The following is a 21,664-nucleotide window of genomic DNA, read 5'->3' on the forward strand; positions in this document are numbered from 1 at the left end:
TTTCATAGTGTGGCCAATTAAAATACACTTGGTGAATAGAGCAATAAAATAAATCAAAATCACCCGCTCCTGCAATGACCATTCAAAATTTGTCCCGCGCCGCACTGTTTTGCATCGCGACCCGCGGGCATTGGTCTAGTGCAGACCTCTAAAGTGGATCATACTTCGGCCTTTTGTTAAGTTCAGGTGTATTATAAAATATCTACTACATTACTGGACCTATTTCTAATAAGTTGAAATGTTTTGCTAACTCAATGGTCTTTTGTCAGAATAATAATTCAAATTTCCCTGCCCTGCAAATTTTTAGTTTTCAAATGTTTTTGTTTAGGTAAGCATTCAATATATCAAACATTATTCATTTACCTGGAGTTCAGTGGCTTTACAGCATATCTTTAATCAAGTAAACCCAGTTTTAAGCAGGCAGCAATGCTTAAGCTAGACCCATTAAGGTTAATTAACCTAATCATGACCGCCATTTTTCAAATGCCACTCCTGGGCTAATTGGAATAAATCAGAAATGTACTTCATTACCATTTTTTTATTAATATAACCATTTTGCAGTGTTGGCAATGTTACTTTAAAAAGTAATTAGTCATAGTTACTAGTTACTTCTCAAAAAAGTAACTGAGTTAGTAACTGCTATACATCATTATAAAAGTAACAAATTACCAGGAAAAGTAACTATTGTGTTACTTAAAAAAAGTTCAAATATTTCAAATAACCTGTATGCCTCCAATATAAAATTTGTTAAATGAATGAATCGGACACTAATTTTGTGGCTTGTTGGGTTGTTGTTATTCAACAATGGGATATAATAACCCAGCAGTTGGATTAAAACAATCCAGCATTGGGACAAATTTTACCCAGGGTTGTGTTCTACTTACAGTCATTTACATTTAGTCATTTAGCAGACGCTTTTGTCCAAAGTGACTTACAAATGAGGTAAACAATAGAAGCAATTATAGCAACACAAGAACAGCAATACATAAGTGCACTGAAAATAGTCTCATCAAGTCCAACACAGTATACAAGGGATTGTTAGTAATTTTTTTGTAGAGATAAAGAGAAAGGAAAACAGAAAGATAGTAAGTCCGTTATTAGGAACTGAGGTAATGGCGGAAGAGATGGGTTTTTAGCCGAGTCTTAAAGACAGCTACAGAGCTAGCAGATCGTGTCACGATAGGAAGATCATTCCACAAGTTCTGGAACAGCTCCTGAGAAGGTACGCGTTCGTTTTTTTTTCCCCTTTTTGAGATGGCACCACAAGCCGTCACTCTGTGGCAGAGCGTAGGGATCGAGAGAGTACATAAGGCTCTTTAAGTAAGCGAAGGTAAGGGGGTGCTGACCCAGTGGTGGTTTTGAAGGCCAGGAGCAGAGCCTTAAATTTGATGCGAGCGGCTATAGGAAGCCATTGTAACTTGACAAAGAGAGGAGTGAAGTGCGCCCTGTTTGGCTCATTGAAGACCACTCTTGCCGCTGCGTTCTGAATCATCTGTAGGGGTTTGGTAGTGCAGGCTGGAAGCTCTGCCTGTAGCGCATTGCAGTAGTCCAGCCTGGACAGGACAAGAGCTTGGACTAGGACCTGCGTTGTAGAGGATGAATCTACAAGAGCGAGCGGTGCTGGCAACATGCTCCCTGAAGCGAAGCCATTCCCAGGTTTTTGGCCGTCCTGGAAGGCGTGATGGTCGAGGAACCTAGGTGAATGGAAATGTTGTGCTGAATCTTTGGTTCAGTAGCCTAGAAATCTAGACGCACCCTAGCGGCCGCAAAATATATTTGCTGCCAGGGTTTAGTCTAGGCACTCACAATACACTTAACAGCTCCAAAAACCAAAATTTGGTCAGGCCAATCACATCGTGTGTAGCGTCTGTGGGGCGGGCTTAACATGATGACGACAGAGCTGCGACGGTTCCTACTTGAAAACTTCGTTCTTCGTTGCTCTGATTGGTCATAGCGCTATCCTATTGCGTGCAGAGGCATTTTGAGGGACAACCTTATATCCCGCCCCTTGCATTGAGCTGTTTGTGTGAAGAGTTGCCAGACCTTATATCTTGATGTAGGTCTGGCTAACCAGGCTATTGGTTCAGATGATATGACAAGCAGTTCTGTCTTCGCAAGGTTAAGCTGGAGATTGTGATCCTTCATCCAGAGTGAGATGTCCCTCAGGCATGCCGAGATGCGGGCAGAAACCATGGGATCATCAGGGTGAAACGACAAGTGGAGTTGAGTGTCGTCCGCATAGCAGTGGTACGAAAAGCCATGCTTTCGAATGACAGAGCCCAGGGATGTCATGTATATCAAAAAGAGCAGCGGTCCAAGCACAGAGCCTTGAGGCACCCTGGTATCGAGACGTTGTCCAGTATGGTTCTGTCCATTATGGTTAAAAATTACCCGGCCATTTTCAGAGTGCAGTTTTATTTAAAGGAACACTCCACGTTTTTGAAAATATGCTCATTTTCAAACTCCTCCAGAATTAAACATTTGAGTTTTACCGTTTTGGTGGTGGTACCACTTTTAGCATAGCTTAGCATAAATCACTGGATTTGATTAGACCATTAGCATTGCGCTCAAAAATGATGAGAGTTTTGATTAGTGATGGTCGCTTTCGAAGCACTGCTTCATGAGGCTTCGAGACATTTACGAATCTTTTGTTTCGAATAATTGATTCAAAGTGATTCACCACTAGGGGGAGTTGATCACAAATGACCAGTGTATTTGGTTAGGTGAACTTGGGTGAGTTTTATTATGCAAGTTCATAAAACATTCATCCTTCTGACTAATAACACTACCATTTTGCCTACTTTTTGTTTATAGAGATATTTAATGACAAACATTTGCATAATTAAAAGGGGTATATGTTTTTAATGATTAGTTTGCCCTCAATAAAACTAAAAACCGAGAATACAGTTTTAAGTATTGCTTAATTAAGTTAAATAATTTATTTTTCTTAAAAACATATTTAAAAAAAGTCTTGCTATTATTTTGTAAAATGTTTGGTCAGATCTTGTTGCTTTTACACTATTTTGAACAGCAGGTGTCGTCAGCGTGTATGGTGTTTCAAACGCTTAAAAAACTAATCAATTTGGGAAGCAATTGGTTTAATTGATTCAAAGCTTCGAAAAACTTTGTTTCTCCCATAACTAGTTTCGATAACCCTATTTAAAACTTGACTCTTCTGTAGTTACAACATGTACTAGGACAGATGGAGAATTAAAGTTGTGATTTTCTAGGCAGATATAGCTAGGAACTATACTCTTATTACTTTACCTTATTACTCTGGTGTAATAATCAAGGAACTTTGCTGCCATACCATGGGTACAGCAGGTGCAATGATATTACGCAACGCCCGAGAATAGTCCAGTAACATTGAAAGTAGCTGGGGACTACTTTTGGGCACTGCGTAATATCAGTGCGCCTCCTGCAGCCATGTTACGGCAGCAAAGTCTTTGATTATTACACCAGAATGAAAGTATAGTTCCTAGACATATCTGCCTAGAAAATCACAACTTTTAATTTTCTGTTGGTTTTGTAACTATAGAAGGGTCAAGTTTTAAATAGAAATCTTAATCTATAAATTTTTTTTAAGTGCAATGCTAATGGTCTAATCAGATTCAATGGATTATGCTTAGCTATGCTAAAAGTGATACCACCAGACCCGGAGATCGATTGAATGGATTTCAAAACGGTAAAAATCAAATGTTTAACTCTAGGGGAGCTGGAAAATGAGCATATTTTCAAAAAAAGTGTTCATTTAAGATAAAAGTTAAGTTTAAAAGAAGTAAAATCACTGTTTGTGTAAAGTCAGGTGTGAAAACTATGTAAACTAATTAAAATGTGCATATCTGTGTTTAGTATTGTAAAATTGTTGTCCTAATTAGAAATATGTAGTTTGTAAGCAAAAGAAAATGGCTTAACCATAATCTGCAAAAGAACATTAAAAACTTTTACAAAGTTTATTAGCATGTTGTTTATAAGCATAGGTTGTTTTTAATACATAAATATGTTCATGTAAATTTGACATCTGCAACTTCTTGGGGCAATCATGTTTGATCTCGTGAAAGCAGGAATATTTATGGTCATATTCGCACAAATTCCTGAGCGGCTTATGCTTTTCTTATAGTTTAACTTTAATAAAACACAGCTGACTAAAAATTATTTGAGCATTACTTACAGTCCCTTTTGCAGGTCGCCACTATGCCTCCTATAAAGAAGTTATTTTCATGAACACGATCAATCCTGACAGTAAATGTCATCAGACGTTTATCCGCCACAGTCACAAAAACATAAACTGAAGAATACGTGCCAATTATCAGAATGAAGAAAAAACTAACAGAAACATGCAGTGACGTACCAGAAGAAACTTTGTATTTCGAATGAGCCTGTGTAGCAAATACTTTGGGGGTTTCGAAGATTTTGTGGGGTAAATTAGAGCATTCTAGGAAATAAAAAGTGCTTTGGTCTGATATATGAAAGTTACTTTATTAAACATGATGATATCAAATAAATGTCATACTCACTTCATTTAAAATGTTTCTTACATATGTTGCTTTAGGATAACAAACTAATTTCAAACACATATAAAATCAATAAAGACAATAATGATTTTAAACACCCCAATCATTCATCTACACAACATCCTGATTTCAAGATCTTTCTCTGACGTGTTGCCATGTGTGGAGACTCCAGAGAACTGCCTCAGAAAAACAAATTTTTTATGGCCATCCAAAAATATCATTCAAATGTACCTTGTGTATTTTCTTAAATTGTATATTAAAATAGGATAAACAAGCCAGCTAGAATAACATACAAGCATAGCTTTAAAAAATATTTATTTCAGAGTATTTTAAGTGTTCTGACACCAACACAACATATACCCACACACTTTTACTACAAAAAAATAATAATAATAATACATTCTGAGTACCCCGATCACCATGATAATTTTGATATACTGTATTCCATGATATTTAAAAAAGTATGCAGTGTGTATATGTTACACCTCTCACATTTGAATATCAGTTGGAATAACAGAAGAAATGACCATTGGATCTGAATCTTTATTGAGAGAAGGATTAAAGTACGGATGAATCGTTTCATTAAATCTACACTGAGTGAATGTGTAAATATGTGACTGATCGTCCATATTGTAGAAGGAGATGAAAGTGCTCTCATAGTCGACAAACACTCCCACCTTCTTAGGTTTGGTGGAGAGATGCAGCTGAATGGCAGGATCTTCAAAAGCCCCATATGTGTTTGGACCGCAGAACACAATGACCCAATAACCCTCACTGGGTTTGCATGAGACCGTTCCTCTTCTGTTTGCATTTTCTCTCACTACGCCCAGTTCCCAGCCCGTTTTCTGTCCCACCTCCACTACCCAGAATGCTTTTCCAGACGTGATCTGAGGCTTTCCCAGAATTCCACCCACCAAATCAGATTGCTTTGGGCCACCCGGGATGTCGTGAGCGTTTGCTTTGCCTCTTACTGTTTTGCCATCTTGAGAAACTTTCAGAGATGGATGTGCAGTTTCTTCATCCAGAATCACATCCACTGTGGAAAGAGAAGAATCTCATTTAAAATAAAATTTTAAGAGCTTCATCAACCAACATAATGAACAGGAAACTTCTTCTTAAACGTACCTGAAAATTTCTGAATTCTTCTCATTTCTGCAACAAGTTAAAAGAGTTTATTCTTACAGAAACTGTGAGACAGTGATGTTTTTAATGATGCATTTATCAGATAATATATACCAGTATACACTGATAAGCATAAACATTATGACCAATTACAGATAAAGCAAATATCTCCTAACAAATCCCCGTATATTTTAATGTCTGATAGTAATCAATGTTTTGGATGCTAAAGAAATATGAGAATCTGAGAACAAGGACCAAATGTTTATTGGTCAGAGATTCTATAAAATGCATAGCATTGGGTTGCTCCCGGTCTGTGCTGCATCTCGCTTTGCTGTGTACTGTATGAGGTTGCATGGCCACAGACCAATCAGAGTTCCTACGATGACCTGCCAAAAGCAACCACAGGGGCAAGCGAGCATTGGAACTGTACCTTGAGACTGTAGAAGGAGGTCACCTGGTCTGATGAGTCCAGGTTTTTTTTCGTCACATGGACGGCCGTATTCATGTGTGCCATTTACATGTAGAAGTGATGGCACCAGGATACACACAAAAGAACAATGACAAGCCAGCTGGTTCATACACTGGGCAATGTGCTTCTGGAAAACCCTGGGTCCAGCCTTCCACGTGGACTTAAATTTGATGTACTACCTACCTAAGCCAAGTACACCCCATCTTGACAGTGATGTTTCCTAATGTCAGTGGCCTCTTTCAGCAGGACAACACACCCTGCTACCCTGCACATTTTTTAGGAATGGTTTAAAGGTACAATTTGTAAGATATTTGCAGTAAAATATCCAAAAACCACTCCGGTGTTATATATTTTGGCCAGCTGATTACTAACAATATCTATAATGTTTTCAACTATTTGTAAATTATGAGAAAATTGCTGCCCTAAACAGTGACACGGGGCAGTGCAGTCACCTGTAAATGATGTTAATATCTACGTTACCCTTTGTTACCTCCTTTACTGACGTAAAAACCACATGACAACAGTGTCGTGGACAAATGCGGAAGTAATAGCGTCTGTCGGGCCACTCGCTTTTTTATGGTAAGTTTGTTCATCTGAACACTTAATTCTGTGCTGTGTTAACAAACCATCGTATTGGACTAATACTGTAACATCTATGACTAACAATTGCGTTTTGAAAATTAAATGAAACCTTACATAATGAAAAAAACGATGTCATCAAGCGCAACATTTATAAAACTTGATTACTTTACCTCATGTGTAACAGATTTCTCGTTCCCGTCTGATTGATTGCCATCAGCGTTTGAGTTAAAGACAACAAATCCCATCAGTCCACGCTGCTTAAGAGCATCATTAATCTACGTCATTGTTATTGATTTGATCTGGTGCCATCTAGTGGCATGGATTATACAAATTGCATCTTTAAGGAACCAATAAAAATAATGAAAGGTTCAAGGTGTTGCCCTGCCCTCCAAATTCCTCAGATCTTAATTCAATTAAGCATCTGTGGGATGTGTTGAAGCAACAAGTTCAATCCACGGCAGTTCCATCTCACAAGCTAAAGGATCTAATATCTTGGTACCAGATACCAAAGACATGAACAGTGGTCTTGTAGAGTACCTGCCTTAGTGAATCGGCACTGTTTTGATAGCACAAAGTAGACCAACAACATACTAGTAAGGTGGTCTTAATGTTTTGGCAAATTAGTGTATATCAGTATATTTATAGTATAATAACTTTATTTACATTCTGCGGTATGTAAGTGTCATGACACAATCAGTGATATTTACATTAGTAAACCCAACTCAATACATCACTACTGTTAAACATCATTATTTCTTACCAGAACAGCAAAGATTTTCCAGCTGAGTCCTAATAGAAGCCAAAATGGATGTGTTTGTATTTCTCATGGAGCCAAAGTTTAGTTTAGTGTCAATGGAAACTGCCCAATCATCTCTGAATTCAACAGGCACACTAGGGAATGACTAAAAGAAAAACAAAAAATTACATTACAATTAAATTAATATTCAACTAGTAGATTATATATGTTCATGTCACAGTTAGTATTGTCACTTACTAGAATCAGATAGGCACATCTGATCTGTCAATTGACTGATTTTACATTTAAATTTTTGACAAACTGTTCCTTTACAGTATATAATATTAGTGTCTCACCTGTAGAAATCCGATGTCGTCGTCTTCATTCTCAGTTTGCTTAAAACGGTCAATGATTTCTCTATACTCTTGGATGTCCTTGTGTATCTGCTGTGTCTTCTCTTCCATCTCTCTCTCCAGACTCCTTCTTCCATCTTCCAGAGGAACAAGCAGCTCCTCCTCAGCTCTCTTCACAACATCCATCACTGCCTGAAAAACTTGGCTTATCTCTGTATGCTCATTGTCTATCTGAACCTGTAATGATTGGAGGAGCAACTGATCAATTTATATGATTCTGATTCAGACACAAACACACATCCACCAAGCTCACAAAGTCATAAACCTATGACCTTTAAATCCCCAACAGCTTCACTGTAAAGAAATCACAGCGCATTCACAAAGTATTTGTGAATCCCTTTACTTTTTTCAATTTTATGTTGCTGCCTGATTTCACAATTGTTTAAATAATTTTCCTCTTATTCATCTACACTGTCTATAAATTTATTTGAAAGAAAGAATTCAGACCCTTTAGTCATTACTAAGTTCAAGCACATTTGGCAGCAATTACTTTTAAAATTAAAAAATTCAGGTGCTGTAGCAAATGGTCTGAATACTTATATAAATGTGATATTTCTGTGACACTTCAGGATACCTAAGCCCCTCTTTTCCCCTATCTCTTTAAACTCTTTATTTTTTACTTTCGTCAAATGATACTACCGGTCAAACGTTTTGCAACACTTGACTATGGTCTTGATAATCCTTTCAGCTGAAGGTATGGTTAAATGCTTGAAATTACTGTTGTAGACAGAAATATAGCTGTGCCAAATAGATACAGGTGAGTGTTTCAAAACTTTTACCAGTTGTGCATGCAGTATTAAACTGATCACAGCAAGTGTTGCTTTAAGAGTTTTCAGTTTTAAAGTTTGACCAAGACATTTTATGTAACTGAAATACAATCAAGCTGAATGAAAGGCCTCAGGTGGGAAGTACATTTTTGGGCTGTCTTGGTTTTTCCCAACTGTTTTATAAGAAGAGCTTGCCTTCCATCTTTGATCTTAGGTTTCAAAAGGTTGGTGAACAATGCAGTACAGTTTGTTGTTTTTGCACAGATATTTGAGAGAAACAGACTGACCTGATAATCTTTGACTGTGCTTTGAAGACCCTTTAGTTTGGTTTGTCTCTGGTTGATCATGGTTTTCAACTCATCAATAGTATGTTGCAGTTTGACCTGTAGAAAACACACACATGCACACACACCAAGCTATCAGGCTACACTTAATACCAAACAACAAACCTTCAAGATATAACCAGACTGATTGTCCTGTACAATATGTACAGCCACTGTTGACTGAATTTACAGGTAATATTATTTTGTACATTGTGAATATTTGCAAATAAATATCAAAATATTGTTAAAATAGGATTAATTAAGAAGTGTAAATAAAAAGAAGAGATTTAGGTCCCTAGTTGTTATGAGTAAAATTACAATGAAATACAATCCACTTTTTTCATTTTCTATAAAAGTTTAATACCTCTCTCCTCTGTCTCTCTGTCTCCACAGCTATGACATCTCCAGCATTTTTCACACACAAGGCACAGATGCAGCGTTCCTCTCGGGTAGAGTAGAGCTCCAGGGGTCTGCCGTGGACACTGCATGCTCTCTCATCCAATCTCTCTTCTGGTTTTACCAGTTTATGACCCCTCAGCCTCTCCAAAGACTGATGCTGCTTCAGATGCCGCTCACAGTATGAGAGTAAACAGGTCAAGCAGGACTTCACAGCTTTGAACTTTTGGTTTTCCTCACAGATGTCGCAGGGGATCTCACCTCTTTCACCTGTGTAGAGATTCAGGTCGGGCATCTGTGTCTGGAGAAACTGCTGCAGAAGGTCTCTAAGAGCAGCATTCACGTTTGGTTTGGTGGTCACAGGCTCTTCACACTGAGGACACTGTGGATCGTTAAGGTTTATTTTCCGGTCCAGACAACTCTTGCAAAAAGTGTGCCCACAACATATGGTTACTGGATCTTCAAACAGGTTCTTGCAGATGGGGCACTGAAGGTGGTGACACATATCTTCAGCTGTAGCCATTGTGATTGTGTCAGCAGTTAAACCTAGGGCAAATAATGTAATTGTTATTAATATTTGATATTTAATAAATATTAATTAGGACAATCAGTAATGATACCAACTTAAGGTATGTCTATGTCCATCGAATGTACACTTAAAAATAAGTAGTAGGTCAACCAGGTACTTTTCACCTACTGTTTAATGAATACTATGAATTCAGACATACTACTCGCCTCGCATACTATAGAAATTAGATTCACCTTCATTGTCTTTGTGTAGAGTACAAGTACAGAGTAAATGACATGCATTGTTGAGTGAGTTTCCTGTACAACAACAAAGCTTGCTGCTTAACTAACATAGTACAATGCATTGTTAAAGAAACTAAACTTATGACCGTTTCCCAAAAAGATACTTTTTTTGTCACAACACCATCTTTATTTGTGCATTATTGTGCAAGCATTATTTGTGTTATTTTTAAATGTTTCCGGAGCTGAAGAAATTGTTATAAATACGTGTAAGATATCCGTAATGTTACAGTCACTGCCCTTGCTGTCCAGTATGAAAGACTACATTCCAACTTTAACCCATTGTGTCAGCTGTCTCTTTGGTACCGTGTGGTTTATTTACATGTTGCTGCTGATTGGACTGCAGTACTGACACACCCAGGGGCGGACTGGCCATCGGGCAAACCGGGCAGTTTCCCGGTGGGCCGACGTACTTTTTGGGCCAATACATCTCAAACTAAGTTTGTCTGAGCAGCCCAGTTAGCGTCTTTTTTTTCTAGACAGACCGGCCCACTGACATTTAAGCAGCAGCCCATTGTTTTTTTTTTAAACGACATTAAGCTGGCCCAATGACTGACCAGCACAGTCATCATCCTTTCTTTTCCTAGATAGACCGGCCCACACACATTTAAGCAGCAGCCCATTGGTTATTTTTTTTTTGACATTAAGCTGGCCCAATCACCGCTTTGGTCTCTGTGCAAGCGAGCGTGAATCTACGGTCAGTTCACGTGTCAAAACAGAGAGAGAGAGAGAGAGAGAGAGAGAGAAAACGCAAGGGAGGCGCAGAAAAACTGCGCGACAAAAAGAAACAGGCTCTTCAGGCAGACGCTGCAAAATGTGTTACAAAATAACAAATGTTTTCTGCGGCAGCAGGACCTTCAGATCGCGTCGCTGGTGATGATGATGATGGTGGCGGCGGTGGCACTGTCAGCACCAGCACGCAAGGGTCAGTGAGGAGAGGGAGAGAGACGAGGGAGAAGTGAGTGTAGTGCCTGTGGTAAGCAGAACTGCTTTCAAAACACAAGTTTAGATGGATACCCCTTGATAAAGCTGAGTCAAAAACACAAAATATGGTGATAAAGCTGCAATAAAATAATTGCACTCTTTGCTCTGTGACTACGAGAGTGTATCTGATTCGTAGATTTTTCGTTGATTGTCTGTTTCAAAACGTATCATTTCTCTTCAAGCAAAATCAAACAATCGAGGAGATCTGCTTACAGGAAAAGATATGTTTATTGTATAACAACACACTTGACCGATAATGTTAAAAATCTCTATTACTGTAATCACACTAGTTTAGTTCAGTAAATGTAGTGAATACTTTCCTGTAAGTACAGCAAGTTATAATCAGTTTTCAATATTACTGTAAGCAGCACTTGTATTTTGTAATAAGTCAGCAATCCAATGGCAAATTTTGCCAATTGCATGAAGCTTGTTTTAGGATTCATAAGTGTGGATTTTACAGTTTTATTGCATTAATAAATAACACGTTCTAGCAGTGTTTGTTGTGTCAACTCTCACTCTTTTCTACCTGCTATTAATTGGGTTTAGTGCTTTTGTGGAATTGGAGTTGCTATTGCTATACATATTTAAAGGCGTGCAAAGATGGGTGGTATTTGTAATTATACACTGCAAAAAAAATTTTCAAGAAAAAAAATTCTTTTCAGTAAAAATATCTAAACATTCTTAAAATAAGATGTTTTTTCTTGATTAGCAAAATGACCCAAGAAAATAAGCTTTTAGACCAAAAATTTTAAATTTAAGTGATTTTGTGCATAAAACAAGCAAAAACATTTGCCAATGGGGTAATTTAGTGTTTAAGAAAAATGTTCAAGAAATTTTTGCTTACCCCATTGGCAGATTTTTTTGCTTGTTTTATGCACAAAATCACTTAAATTTGATATTTTTGGTCTAAAAACTAGACTTATTATCTTGGGTCGTTTTGTTCATCAAGAAAAAGCATCTTAATTTTTGAATTTTTAGATATTTTTACTGAAAACAAGACAAAAATACTAAGAACATTTTTTTCTTAAATAATTTTTTGCAGTGTATGTAGTGTGGGCCGGTTTGGGCCAAAATGCCAGGGCCGAATTTTTGTCCCAGTCCAGCCCTGGACACACCCATCAAACAAGAGAAAACCTATCTCAAACCCCATTGCATACTGGTGCACACCATTTCACGACGTTGTGAACTTAAACGTGCCCAAGGTGAGATCAAGAGATGATCACAGTGACTTCACACCATCCTCATACTGTGATAATCACAGTATGAGCTATATGTGATATAAGGATACTGGAGGATCACAGTGACATCAAACCATTCTCACACTATGAGATTCTCACATTGGGAGTAATATGCAAGCTCATTCTGAATTCAGAATGTTAAGTTCATGTTATGCACAATGTGTGTGCCATGACCTCACATAGTGACCATATTTTGAGCTCACAGTGAGTGTGCAGTGACCTCATATTGTGAACTTAATATATGAGCACACAGTGAGTGTGCAGTGTGGTTACACTAGATCACTGTGACCCCCGCATTGTGACCAAATTATGAGGATCTTGTGAGCTCATGGTGACTTCACTGAGAGATCAAATTGTTGACTGGGTTGTTTAAGGCCCCAGTGTGTTCTGTCCATTGTTGAATCGTTTAGGTTTGTTTTTCACTGTTACCGTGAGCTCTCTGTCTAAAGCTTTGCGATTCCTTGAGCTATGTAATCTTGAGACTTTGTTAGGCAATTCTGTTATAGTTTAGTCAAAGTCAAATAAGTCAAGTTCATTCTCATCATAGTGTGATTGTCACGTCATAGTCTTTGTCTGGTATTGTCATCAGTTTATATTATGTTTTTTTCCCCCACGTGGGCTTTTGTTTTTCTGAGCTAAAATAAACCCTTTTGAGTTTGCCAGTTACCTGCATTTGGGTCCTGTTCCTTGCCCATCATGACACCAGGTTCACAAATCACCATGCTTTGATTCCAAGACATCAATCTGGTTATCCAAGTTGTCATTCTTTTAATCCAAGTCTTCATCCTTTATATTTAAGATGTCAGTCTGTTCAACCAAGTTGCCAAAATGTATCCAAGCAAATCAATCTTGCTACATCAGCTAGCCTATATCCTTGTTGCTGCACCCCTTTGTCTTCATTGACTGTCTTTTGTGTGTGAAGTATAGAAACCTGGAAAACACATCATCATTACCACCCCACTTGTCATCTGCCAAGAAATACCATTACAACCATTACAATACCATTATCACAACTCCTGTTGTATTTGAATAAACAAACCCTTCCTACATCTTTTCATCTAGGTCAATTCAAGACAGAGGACAAGAAATAAAATGGTGGACTTAACAGGAGTGTTCTCATTTGATCAGTTTTATCCATTTAAGGAACTAGTTTACACATTTCAATAATTACTTATAATTATTAAAAAATTACTAAATCCTTTGCGCACTCCCTCTATTCCTCCTTGGGACCTGTCCGTGGTGCCGAAAGCCCTCCAGGATGCCCCCTTCGAGTCTCTGCATTCTGTGAGTATCAAATTTCTCACAATGAAAACTTTAACATTATTCGCATTGTTTTCTGTTAAAAGGATAGGGGACCTTCATGCATTTTGGGTCAACGATTCGTGCCTTCAGTTCGGACCTGCTGACTCCAGTGTAATACTGACACCCAGGCTCGGCTACGTGCCCAAAGTTCCCACCACTCCTTTAAGAGTTCAGATGGTGAACTTGCAAGTGCTGCCTTTGGAGGAGGCAGACCCAGCCTTGACTTTGTTATGTCCTGTGCACTCATTGCGTAGGTATGTGGACCAAAGGACCTTAGAGCAGTTACGGTGGTCAGCAGAAAGGGAAAGCTGTCACCAAGCAGAGGATGTCTCATTGGATTGTAGACACAATCACCCTTGCTTACGAAAAGCAAGGCATCCCATGCCCCTTTAATTTGAGTGCACATTTTACTAGAAGTGTAGCATCATCTTAGGCATTGGCTTGTGGTTCCTCGCTAACAGACATTTGTAGAGCTGCTGGCTGCGCGACACCTTACACGTTCACTAGATTTTACAGTGTTCGCATTGAGCCGGTTTCCTCTCGTGTTCTCTCCTCAAACCGGGAGAGACACTCAGAGTCGACTCCTGTGTCGGCTTGCAGCCTCAGTTTTATTGCTGCACAGTTGCACCACTATGGAAGGCAAACAGGTCAAAACTTTACAAAATAATGTTTTTGACTGTCTTCCATCGCCTTTATAACAGATGTTGCGGAGCATCAGGTTTCAGCCTCTCACTAGCTATATTCTCTGAAAACCTGTGTTTGGCTAGGCCTCCATATAGTGCCCCCTTGAGGTGTCCTATTATTTGTATTTTCTGTGGAGCTAATCTACCATGTTTTCCCCTAGCAGAGCCCCCTCTGCGCTCTCTCCAGTATGTCATGCAGTTCAGAGAGTTACACTTTTAGACCTATTAGGTATTTAGCGCCACCCAATCGTTCAACTCCTTAGGGTTGGCTCAATAGTGTTTCCTAGCTCCGCCAGGCAGGATTCACTTCCCAGTTTGCCTAGTTCACTATCGTGGGTTTAGGAACAAGTAATGACCGGCCTTCTGCTGTAAGTCCAGGTTCCGCCTCTTTAAGATAGAAGTCAGAAGTTTTTACACAGACTTTGGAAGGGTCAGCCGCGGTGGCGCTTTGGTAGGGATTCCCAATTCGAAAGGGAACGTCTTGGTTATGTGTGTAACCCTCATTCCCTGAAGGAAGGGAACGGAGACGTCACGTCCCTTCGCCACAATTTGCTGTTCCAATGCTGAGTATGGGATCTTCAGAGGAGCTCTGGAGGTATGAACAGGCTCATAACCCATCATACTCCTCTTCCTCTATCACCAGCTGATGCACCGAGCGGCTTGGGACCCTCACAACAGAGTCTCACCTTTTCAGCCACCCATCTGCAGAGTCAGGTGAGTCTTACATTACCCAACGGCATAGCACAGATAGATCTGTTTGCATCTCCAGAGACTATCCGTTGTCACCTGTTTTATACATTAACAGAGGGCACACTTGGTTTGGATGCACTGTCACACAACTGGCCGCGGGATCTGCGCAAATATGAGTTTCTCGAGTGAGCCTTCTCGCACAAACACTGTGCAAAATCAGGGAGGATGAGGAGCTAATTATATTAGTTGCACCTTATTGGACAACCAAGACACTTTAAACGAAGCTTAGACGCACCAGATAACACGTCAGAAGCGTCATACGTCAGCAGCGTCATTGGACAGACGAATTCACAACAGACCCGGAAGAGAACACAATGCTGAATAAAGTAGTTTTTGTTATTTTTGGACCAAAATGTATTTTTGATGCTTCAACAAATTCTAACTGACCCACTAATGTCACATGGACTACATTGATGACGTTTTTATTTCCTTTCTTGACATGGACAGTATACCGTACATACATTTTCAATGGAAGATCAGAAAGCTCTCTGACTAAATGTAAAACATCTTAAACTGTGTTCCAAAGATGAACTGAGGTCTTACAGGTTTGAAACGACATAAGGGTGAGTCGTTAATTACAAAATTTTCATTTTTGGATGAACTAACCCTTTAAGATGATGCTGTGGAAAGGATGCAAAGATTGACAGGAGTTTGGTCAGCACCCGTCGCTCTGCCACAGTTATTTGGCTGTCCAGCTCTATGCCCAAGACAGAGCCAGCCTTCCTCACCAGCTTATCCAAACGTGATGCATCTTTTTTTTATGTTACCCCCCCCCCCAGAAAAGCACTGAATAGAAAAGGCCACTCGCCACCACAGTCTGATAGAACATCTGCAATCTGCAACAACTTTTTACAGATGTTAAAGGAAGCCAGCCTTCTGGGGAAGTACAAACAGCTTTCCTAGAGCATCTGTGTTGGCAGTCCAGTCAAATTTCTCATCCAGCTGCACACCACGGTATTTATAGGTCTTACCCAACTCCACACAGTCACCATTAATAATCACATTCTCATGTTGAGGCCTGGGCCTTCCTGGACCTCCACCACCATCTCTCTTGTCTTGGTGGTGTTCAGGTGTCAGGTGGTTGTTGTCACACCATATAACAAAATCATTGATTAGTTTCCTATACTCCTCCTCTTGTCTATTCATGATACAACCCATAATAGCAGTGTCGTCTCCAAACTTCTGCACGTGGCATGACTCGTGTCTGATGTTTAAAGAGTGAAGAAAACCAGAGACAGCACCATCCCTTGTGGCACTCCCGTGCTGCTCTTCAACGTGTCAGACTTGCAGTCCCCTAGTCACACATACTGAGGTCTGCCTGTCAAGTAGTTCAAGATCCACGCTACCATCTATAAGCCACTTTCCTCTAAATAAGCTTATCTCTGAGGAGCAGTGGTTGAATGGTGTTAAAAGCACTGGAGAAATCCCAAAAAGTTATTCTCACTGCCCAGCTGCCCCTGTCCAGATGAGTGAGGGATCGATGTAGTATAAAGACAATAGCATCTTTCACTTCCACCTTCTCCTGATATGCAAACTGTAGAGGGTCGATGGCGTGGTGGACGTGTTAGGGCGACTGGTCTAAAGTCATTTAATCCTCCAGGGTGGGATTCATTTGGAACTGGGATGAAACAGGACGTTTTCCATAGCTGAGGGACCCTCTCCTGTTCCAAGCATAAAGTTAAAGATGCGCTGTAGAGGGTCTCTCAGCTCCCAAGCACAGACCTTCCGCAGTCTTGGAGATAAGCCATCTGGAACGCTGCTTTACTGGGACAAACTCTGTACACACCTGAGCTGCTTGGATCAGAGGAGGGGGATTATTCTCCTCTGTGCTATGGTTGGTGTCTGGATTGGCAGAAATAGCAGAGAGGGTAGGAAGTGTGCAGCGTTATGAGATGTGAATGAGTTTGGATGGTCAAACCTATTAAAAAAGGTGTTCTGCTGGTTCACTCTCTCCATCTCCTTCACTAGTATCACCCCTCTTTGAACTGCACCCGGTGATTATTTTCATATCGTTCCATACCTCCTTACTGCTGTTGTTCTTCAATTTCTGCTCCAGATTCATTCTGTATTGCTCCTTTGCTTCCCTAATCTGGACTCTTAGTTTCTTCTGCACACGTGGGGGGGCACTGTATGCATCCTTTTTCCCCTGGTGTTACAGTCCACATATTGTGTGAAAACATGTTGTGTCTAGAGTCCTGTGAATAAAATCCCCCGAGATTATCAAAAACGCTTTAGGGTGCTGTGTTTGTAATTTAGCAACAGTGGAAAGGATGATGTCACACGCTACTTCCATGACAGTGCTTGGGGGGATGTAAACAATGGCCGCAATAGTGAGTCCAAACTCTCTGGGCAAGTAATAGGAACACAAATTTACTGCCAGAAGTTCAATTTCCCTGTAGCAGCTGGAGATTTTAATGCTCACATGTCCCGAATTACACTATTTTGTGTTCGCATTCACATTTAGGTTTGCAACATTGGGTGTTAGGGCAACATAAACAAATGTCCATTGCAATCAGAAAAGACTGATAATGGCCAGACACATTTCACTGCTCAGAAGGAAAGGTCTCAGTACCTGACTGTGATAAAGAACACATCCATCAGCCCTTAACTCTTTCCAGCCGTTGACAAGTTAACTCGACAATTACGAGAAAATGCTAACCCCTGCAAATCAGGAGTTTTTCCGGCAATCCGTAATACCACTCTTATCTAACTCTTACAACACCTCACGTCAAACAGTTCAAACCATTAGGCTAAATTTCTGTGTTAATAAATCTGCTAATACAATGGATCAAGCTACACATTTTTGAGTTCTGTGAAGTATGCTGTGACCACAATGAAGAGGGGATGGTTGAGTGTTTTAAAAGTATAGACAAGAAGTGGGCCAAACAACTGAAGATAAATGAGAATCCAGAAGCCGCTCTCTCACCTTCTACATCAACTGCTAGTCTAGTGCCTCCCATGGCCACCCAGAATCTGCCAACAGTCCCATTGCCCCAACCACTTGATGGATAGTCGAGAGAGCAACAGATGGATAACTCTCTGCCATATTACTAGCAGGGCCAAACCTTGACTCCATCTTCTCCGTCCTCCCTTTCTCTGAAGAGGATGATAAAATCATGATCCAGGAACTGACCATCTTTTCAACCACATCCCAGACCACCAACATCAGCGTGAGGAGGAACCAGGGCCTCTATTCAAAAACTGGAGAGGCATCACAGATTGTAGAAAACTCTCATCAAGATCCTAGAGATGGCTGGGTGGCCTATAGTCTGATGTCTGGGCCTTTAATGGAAACTGCAAGTTATGTAGTATGGAGTGTGAGGAGAATGTTGTCATCAACCCTAAAAAGAAATCACTTTCACAGCTTTATCACCTTTGTTCACCATCACCTGTTACAACTGCTCACCTTCAGACTGCCTATCCTGAAATAACAGGGGGAGCTAGGCTATACCATGGGTACTTTACAAGCTGGGTACCCAGGACCCTGAAAAGAGCAGCACCAACTACCCAGGGATTCCCAGTTTCTTTTGACAATATACATTTGTTTAGCAATATGCTATTTATAGTAGGTGAAAATAAGTTTTATTTAAAAATCAAATATTCAATTACATTTTTTTTTATTAAATATCCTGACGACCGGAGTGACTGTGACCAAGTAGACAATGTTGTAGAAGGAGCTTACAGCCACTGTGGCTGTGAGGATATAGACCCCCCAAAAAGTTATTGGGAAAGTCTTGGGTGGTGTAAGCAGGCACTGGGCTGCAATCAGGGATAACAGCGGGAACAGGGCTGTATTCAGGGATAATAGCGGGTACTGGACTCCATTCAGGGACTACAATGGGCACTGGGTTGCATTCAGGGACCATAGCAGGCACTGGGCTGCATTCAGGGGCTAAAGTGAGCGCTGGGCTGCATTCCGGGACTACAATGGGCACTGGGCTGAGTACAGAGACATCAGCGGGCACTGGACTGAGTACAGGTACGTCAATGGGCATTGTGCTGAGTAAAGGGACGGCAGCAGGCACTGAGCCGAGTACAGAGATGGCAGCGGGCACTGGGCTGAGTAAAGGAACATGGGGCTGGAGTAGGGTTACTGGTTTTGGGTGAGCTGGAGCACTGTACTGGTTTCGGGTTTGAGCTGGATGATGATAATTTTTTCCTCTTGCATAATATCAACCTCGAAAAATAGAGCCATTTAATTTGAGGGAATAATTTAAGAAATCCATGAAGGATAAATTGTATTGATAATGCCCCAACCGAAAGCAGCAATTCAGGATTTCATCACTCCAACTCACCAGATGGGCATTGTCCACAAATTCCTCCACATATTTTATTAATTGTTGTTTTTACAGTACAGTTTTTAATAAGTTGCCATCAACGGACTGCTAGTGTGACCACATATTCTACGTTTGTGTTACAGATTTTCGCAAAACTATATTTTATAAATGTCGATAAAACTTTTGTGAAATGACAGCGTTTCTACAAAATAATGATATGCTACTAAAACGTACTTTAATTCCAATCATCGCGTCAACTGATTTGATAGGTTTACTAATATCACATCCACCTCACCAGCCAGTATTTTTAATAAATGAGACATAGCATTATTATCAAAACATTTATGAAAAGCCCCTTATACATTAGAGTGGACCTAATGAGGTGTTTCTTGAAGGCAATAGTACATTATTTTAAATCAAAAGAAATAAGTGTTATCCAAAAATTATTGGCAAGGAAAGCCTCTTATATTTTAGAGCAGTCACTTAAATTCATGCATTTCATCGACTGGCCACTAGAGGCAGGCTCCAAAAGGGAGTCAATTCCCATATACCCCCATGTTAAAATGGCCAACTTTACAGTAGAAAATAATATGTTTACAGCCTGGTACAAAAATAGTTTTTGGTCTGTATAGCTAAGTTTGCCCTTCATGACAACTGTGAGGGGGTGAATTGTTTTGTAACTCCTCCGTTTAAATTATATTAAGCTTTAAAGTTCTGCATAATTAAGGGCGTGGCCACTTAAGTGAGGGGTGAACTGCCACTGCGGTCACTAGAATCGAGCTAGGCGGGCGTGGTTTCAGCAACCAGACACCACAGCTTCACCCACATCCCGCCTCTTTACCCATTTTCGGATATCAGCGAGTGATGCACGATGACGCGCGGCCAAGATGGCGATGGCAGGCAACGCCTACTTTAAGCTTCAAAAACCATCTTCAGAAATCAATGGGTGACGTCATGGACACCCCGTCCATCTTTTTTTTACAGTCTATGGTTTTTACCAACAGGTGGCGCTATATTTAGGTGTTTTGAACACTTTGAAACAGTGAATCGTTTTCCTAAGCAATTGGTTCAGCTGATTTGAAGCTTCAAAAAGCTTTGTTTCTCCCATCACTACTAAATATAGCGCCATCTGCTGATGAAAACGTTGTAAAAGCAAGAAAATCTCAGTTCGAACATTTTATACTTTTTACAAAATAATTGCAAAGGATTTTCTAAAAATATGTTTTAAATAAAAATAAATTATTGAACTTAACTAAGTCAATAAGTAAAAGTGTATTCTTTATACAGTTTTTTTGTTTGTTTTTAGTTTTATTTGAGAGCAAACCGATCATTAAAACTACCTCCCCTTTAAATTATGCACATGTTCGTTATTAAATCTGTCTATAAACAAAAAGTAGGCCAAATGGTAGCGTTATCAGTCAGAAGGATGAATGTGTTATGAGCTTGCATAATAAAACTGACCTGAGTTCACCTAACCATATTAGACTGGGCAGTGGTGATCAACTCTCCCTAGTTGCGAACCATCAGATTTTTAAAACATTTAGAAGAAGAATTAAGAAATTAAGATTTGTAATTGGTTTGAGGCTTTACAAAGCAGTGTTTCGAAATCTCTCATTACTAGTAAAAGGTGGGAGAGAGACTGAACACCTACACAACACATTTTAGGTGTTGTGGCAAAAACCTGTTTTGAGTGACATGCGTGCGGCGTACTTCATTATTAGTGTTCTGTGTATGAGCCATTGCATTCAAATTGATAAACATTACATTAATAATAATGACACATCATCATTCTCTTACCACAGCAAACCCTGAGATGAACTCATTCAGATCATCGGCTCAATACTTTGACTTAATAATTTTACAGTTGACATAATTGCTGTATTGCACAGATGTCTACAAATAGCAAACATCTCTTTTGTTCATTAAATAATCATTATGTTAATGTGTCAGAGGAAAACTATTTCGTGTTTTTTGTAAAACAAACGTCCATCAAATGTGTCAAAAATACATTCATAATGTCAATGAAGAATTAAATGAATCCATAAATGTTTGAGAAATTGACATAAAGAAATTCAAAATTTGGCACTGCTATGTACAGGGAACATATACTGTATTCTTTAATATACTGCCTGTAAATAATAGTAAAAATGATGCATAAGGGATCAAAAATCAAGCTTACCTTTTCAAAGCTGTGTATTCTTCTTCTTAGTTTATGTGGTATCTGCTGGCTGTCTCTATGATTAACTTAAGTTTCATTTCCTTGCAGCTTTCGTCCCTCTCTAGTGTTGTGTTCACTTTCAT

The 21,664-nt window shown here is 39.6% G+C and overlaps 1 protein-coding gene across 2 annotated transcripts; it reads right to left on the reverse strand.

Annotated features, from left to right (window-relative positions):
- Nucleotides 1–4,465: 4,465 nt before the first annotated feature.
- Nucleotides 4,466–21,664, reverse strand: LOC135783432 (nuclear factor 7, ovary-like). 2 transcript variants are annotated; one of them, XM_065294149.1, is made up of 8 exons: nt 21,543–21,655; nt 13,019–13,282; nt 9,291–9,868; nt 8,891–8,986; nt 7,780–8,013; nt 7,448–7,589; nt 5,640–5,666; nt 4,466–5,550 (listed from the first exon to the last, which is right to left on the reverse strand). In XM_065294149.1, the coding sequence occupies exons 2-8, from the start codon at nt 13,134–13,136 to the stop codon at nt 5,003–5,005; spliced, it is 1,743 nt and encodes a 580-aa protein (XP_065150221.1). In that variant the 5' UTR covers nt 13,137–13,282; nt 21,543–21,655; the 3' UTR covers nt 4,466–5,002. The 2 variants fall into 2 exon arrangements, with proteins under 2 accessions (XP_065150221.1, XP_065150222.1); XM_065294150.1 differs by lacking the exon at nt 13,019–13,282 and having other exon boundaries at nt 21,543–21,664.

Source organism: Paramisgurnus dabryanus, chromosome 2, assembly GCF_030506205.2.
Source record: "Paramisgurnus dabryanus chromosome 2, PD_genome_1.1, whole genome shotgun sequence".
NCBI classification, from domain to species: Eukaryota; Metazoa; Chordata; class Actinopteri; order Cypriniformes; family Cobitidae; genus Paramisgurnus; species Paramisgurnus dabryanus.

Excerpts from the sequence above, each read along its gene's own strand:
- LOC135783432 (XM_065294149.1), bottom strand. The coding sequence starts at position 13,136 with ATGAAGACTTGGATTAAAAGAATGACAACTTGGATAACCAGATTGATG. Across the intron at positions 8,987-9,290 it reads CAGAGAGACAGAGGAGAGAG|GTCAAACTGCAACATACTAT; the intron begins GTATTAAACTTT and ends TGTTTTCTACAG. Across the intron at positions 5,667-7,447 it reads GGAAAATCTTTGCTGTTCTG|AAATGAGAAGAATTCAGAAA; the intron begins GTAAGAAATAAT and ends AACTTGTTGCAG.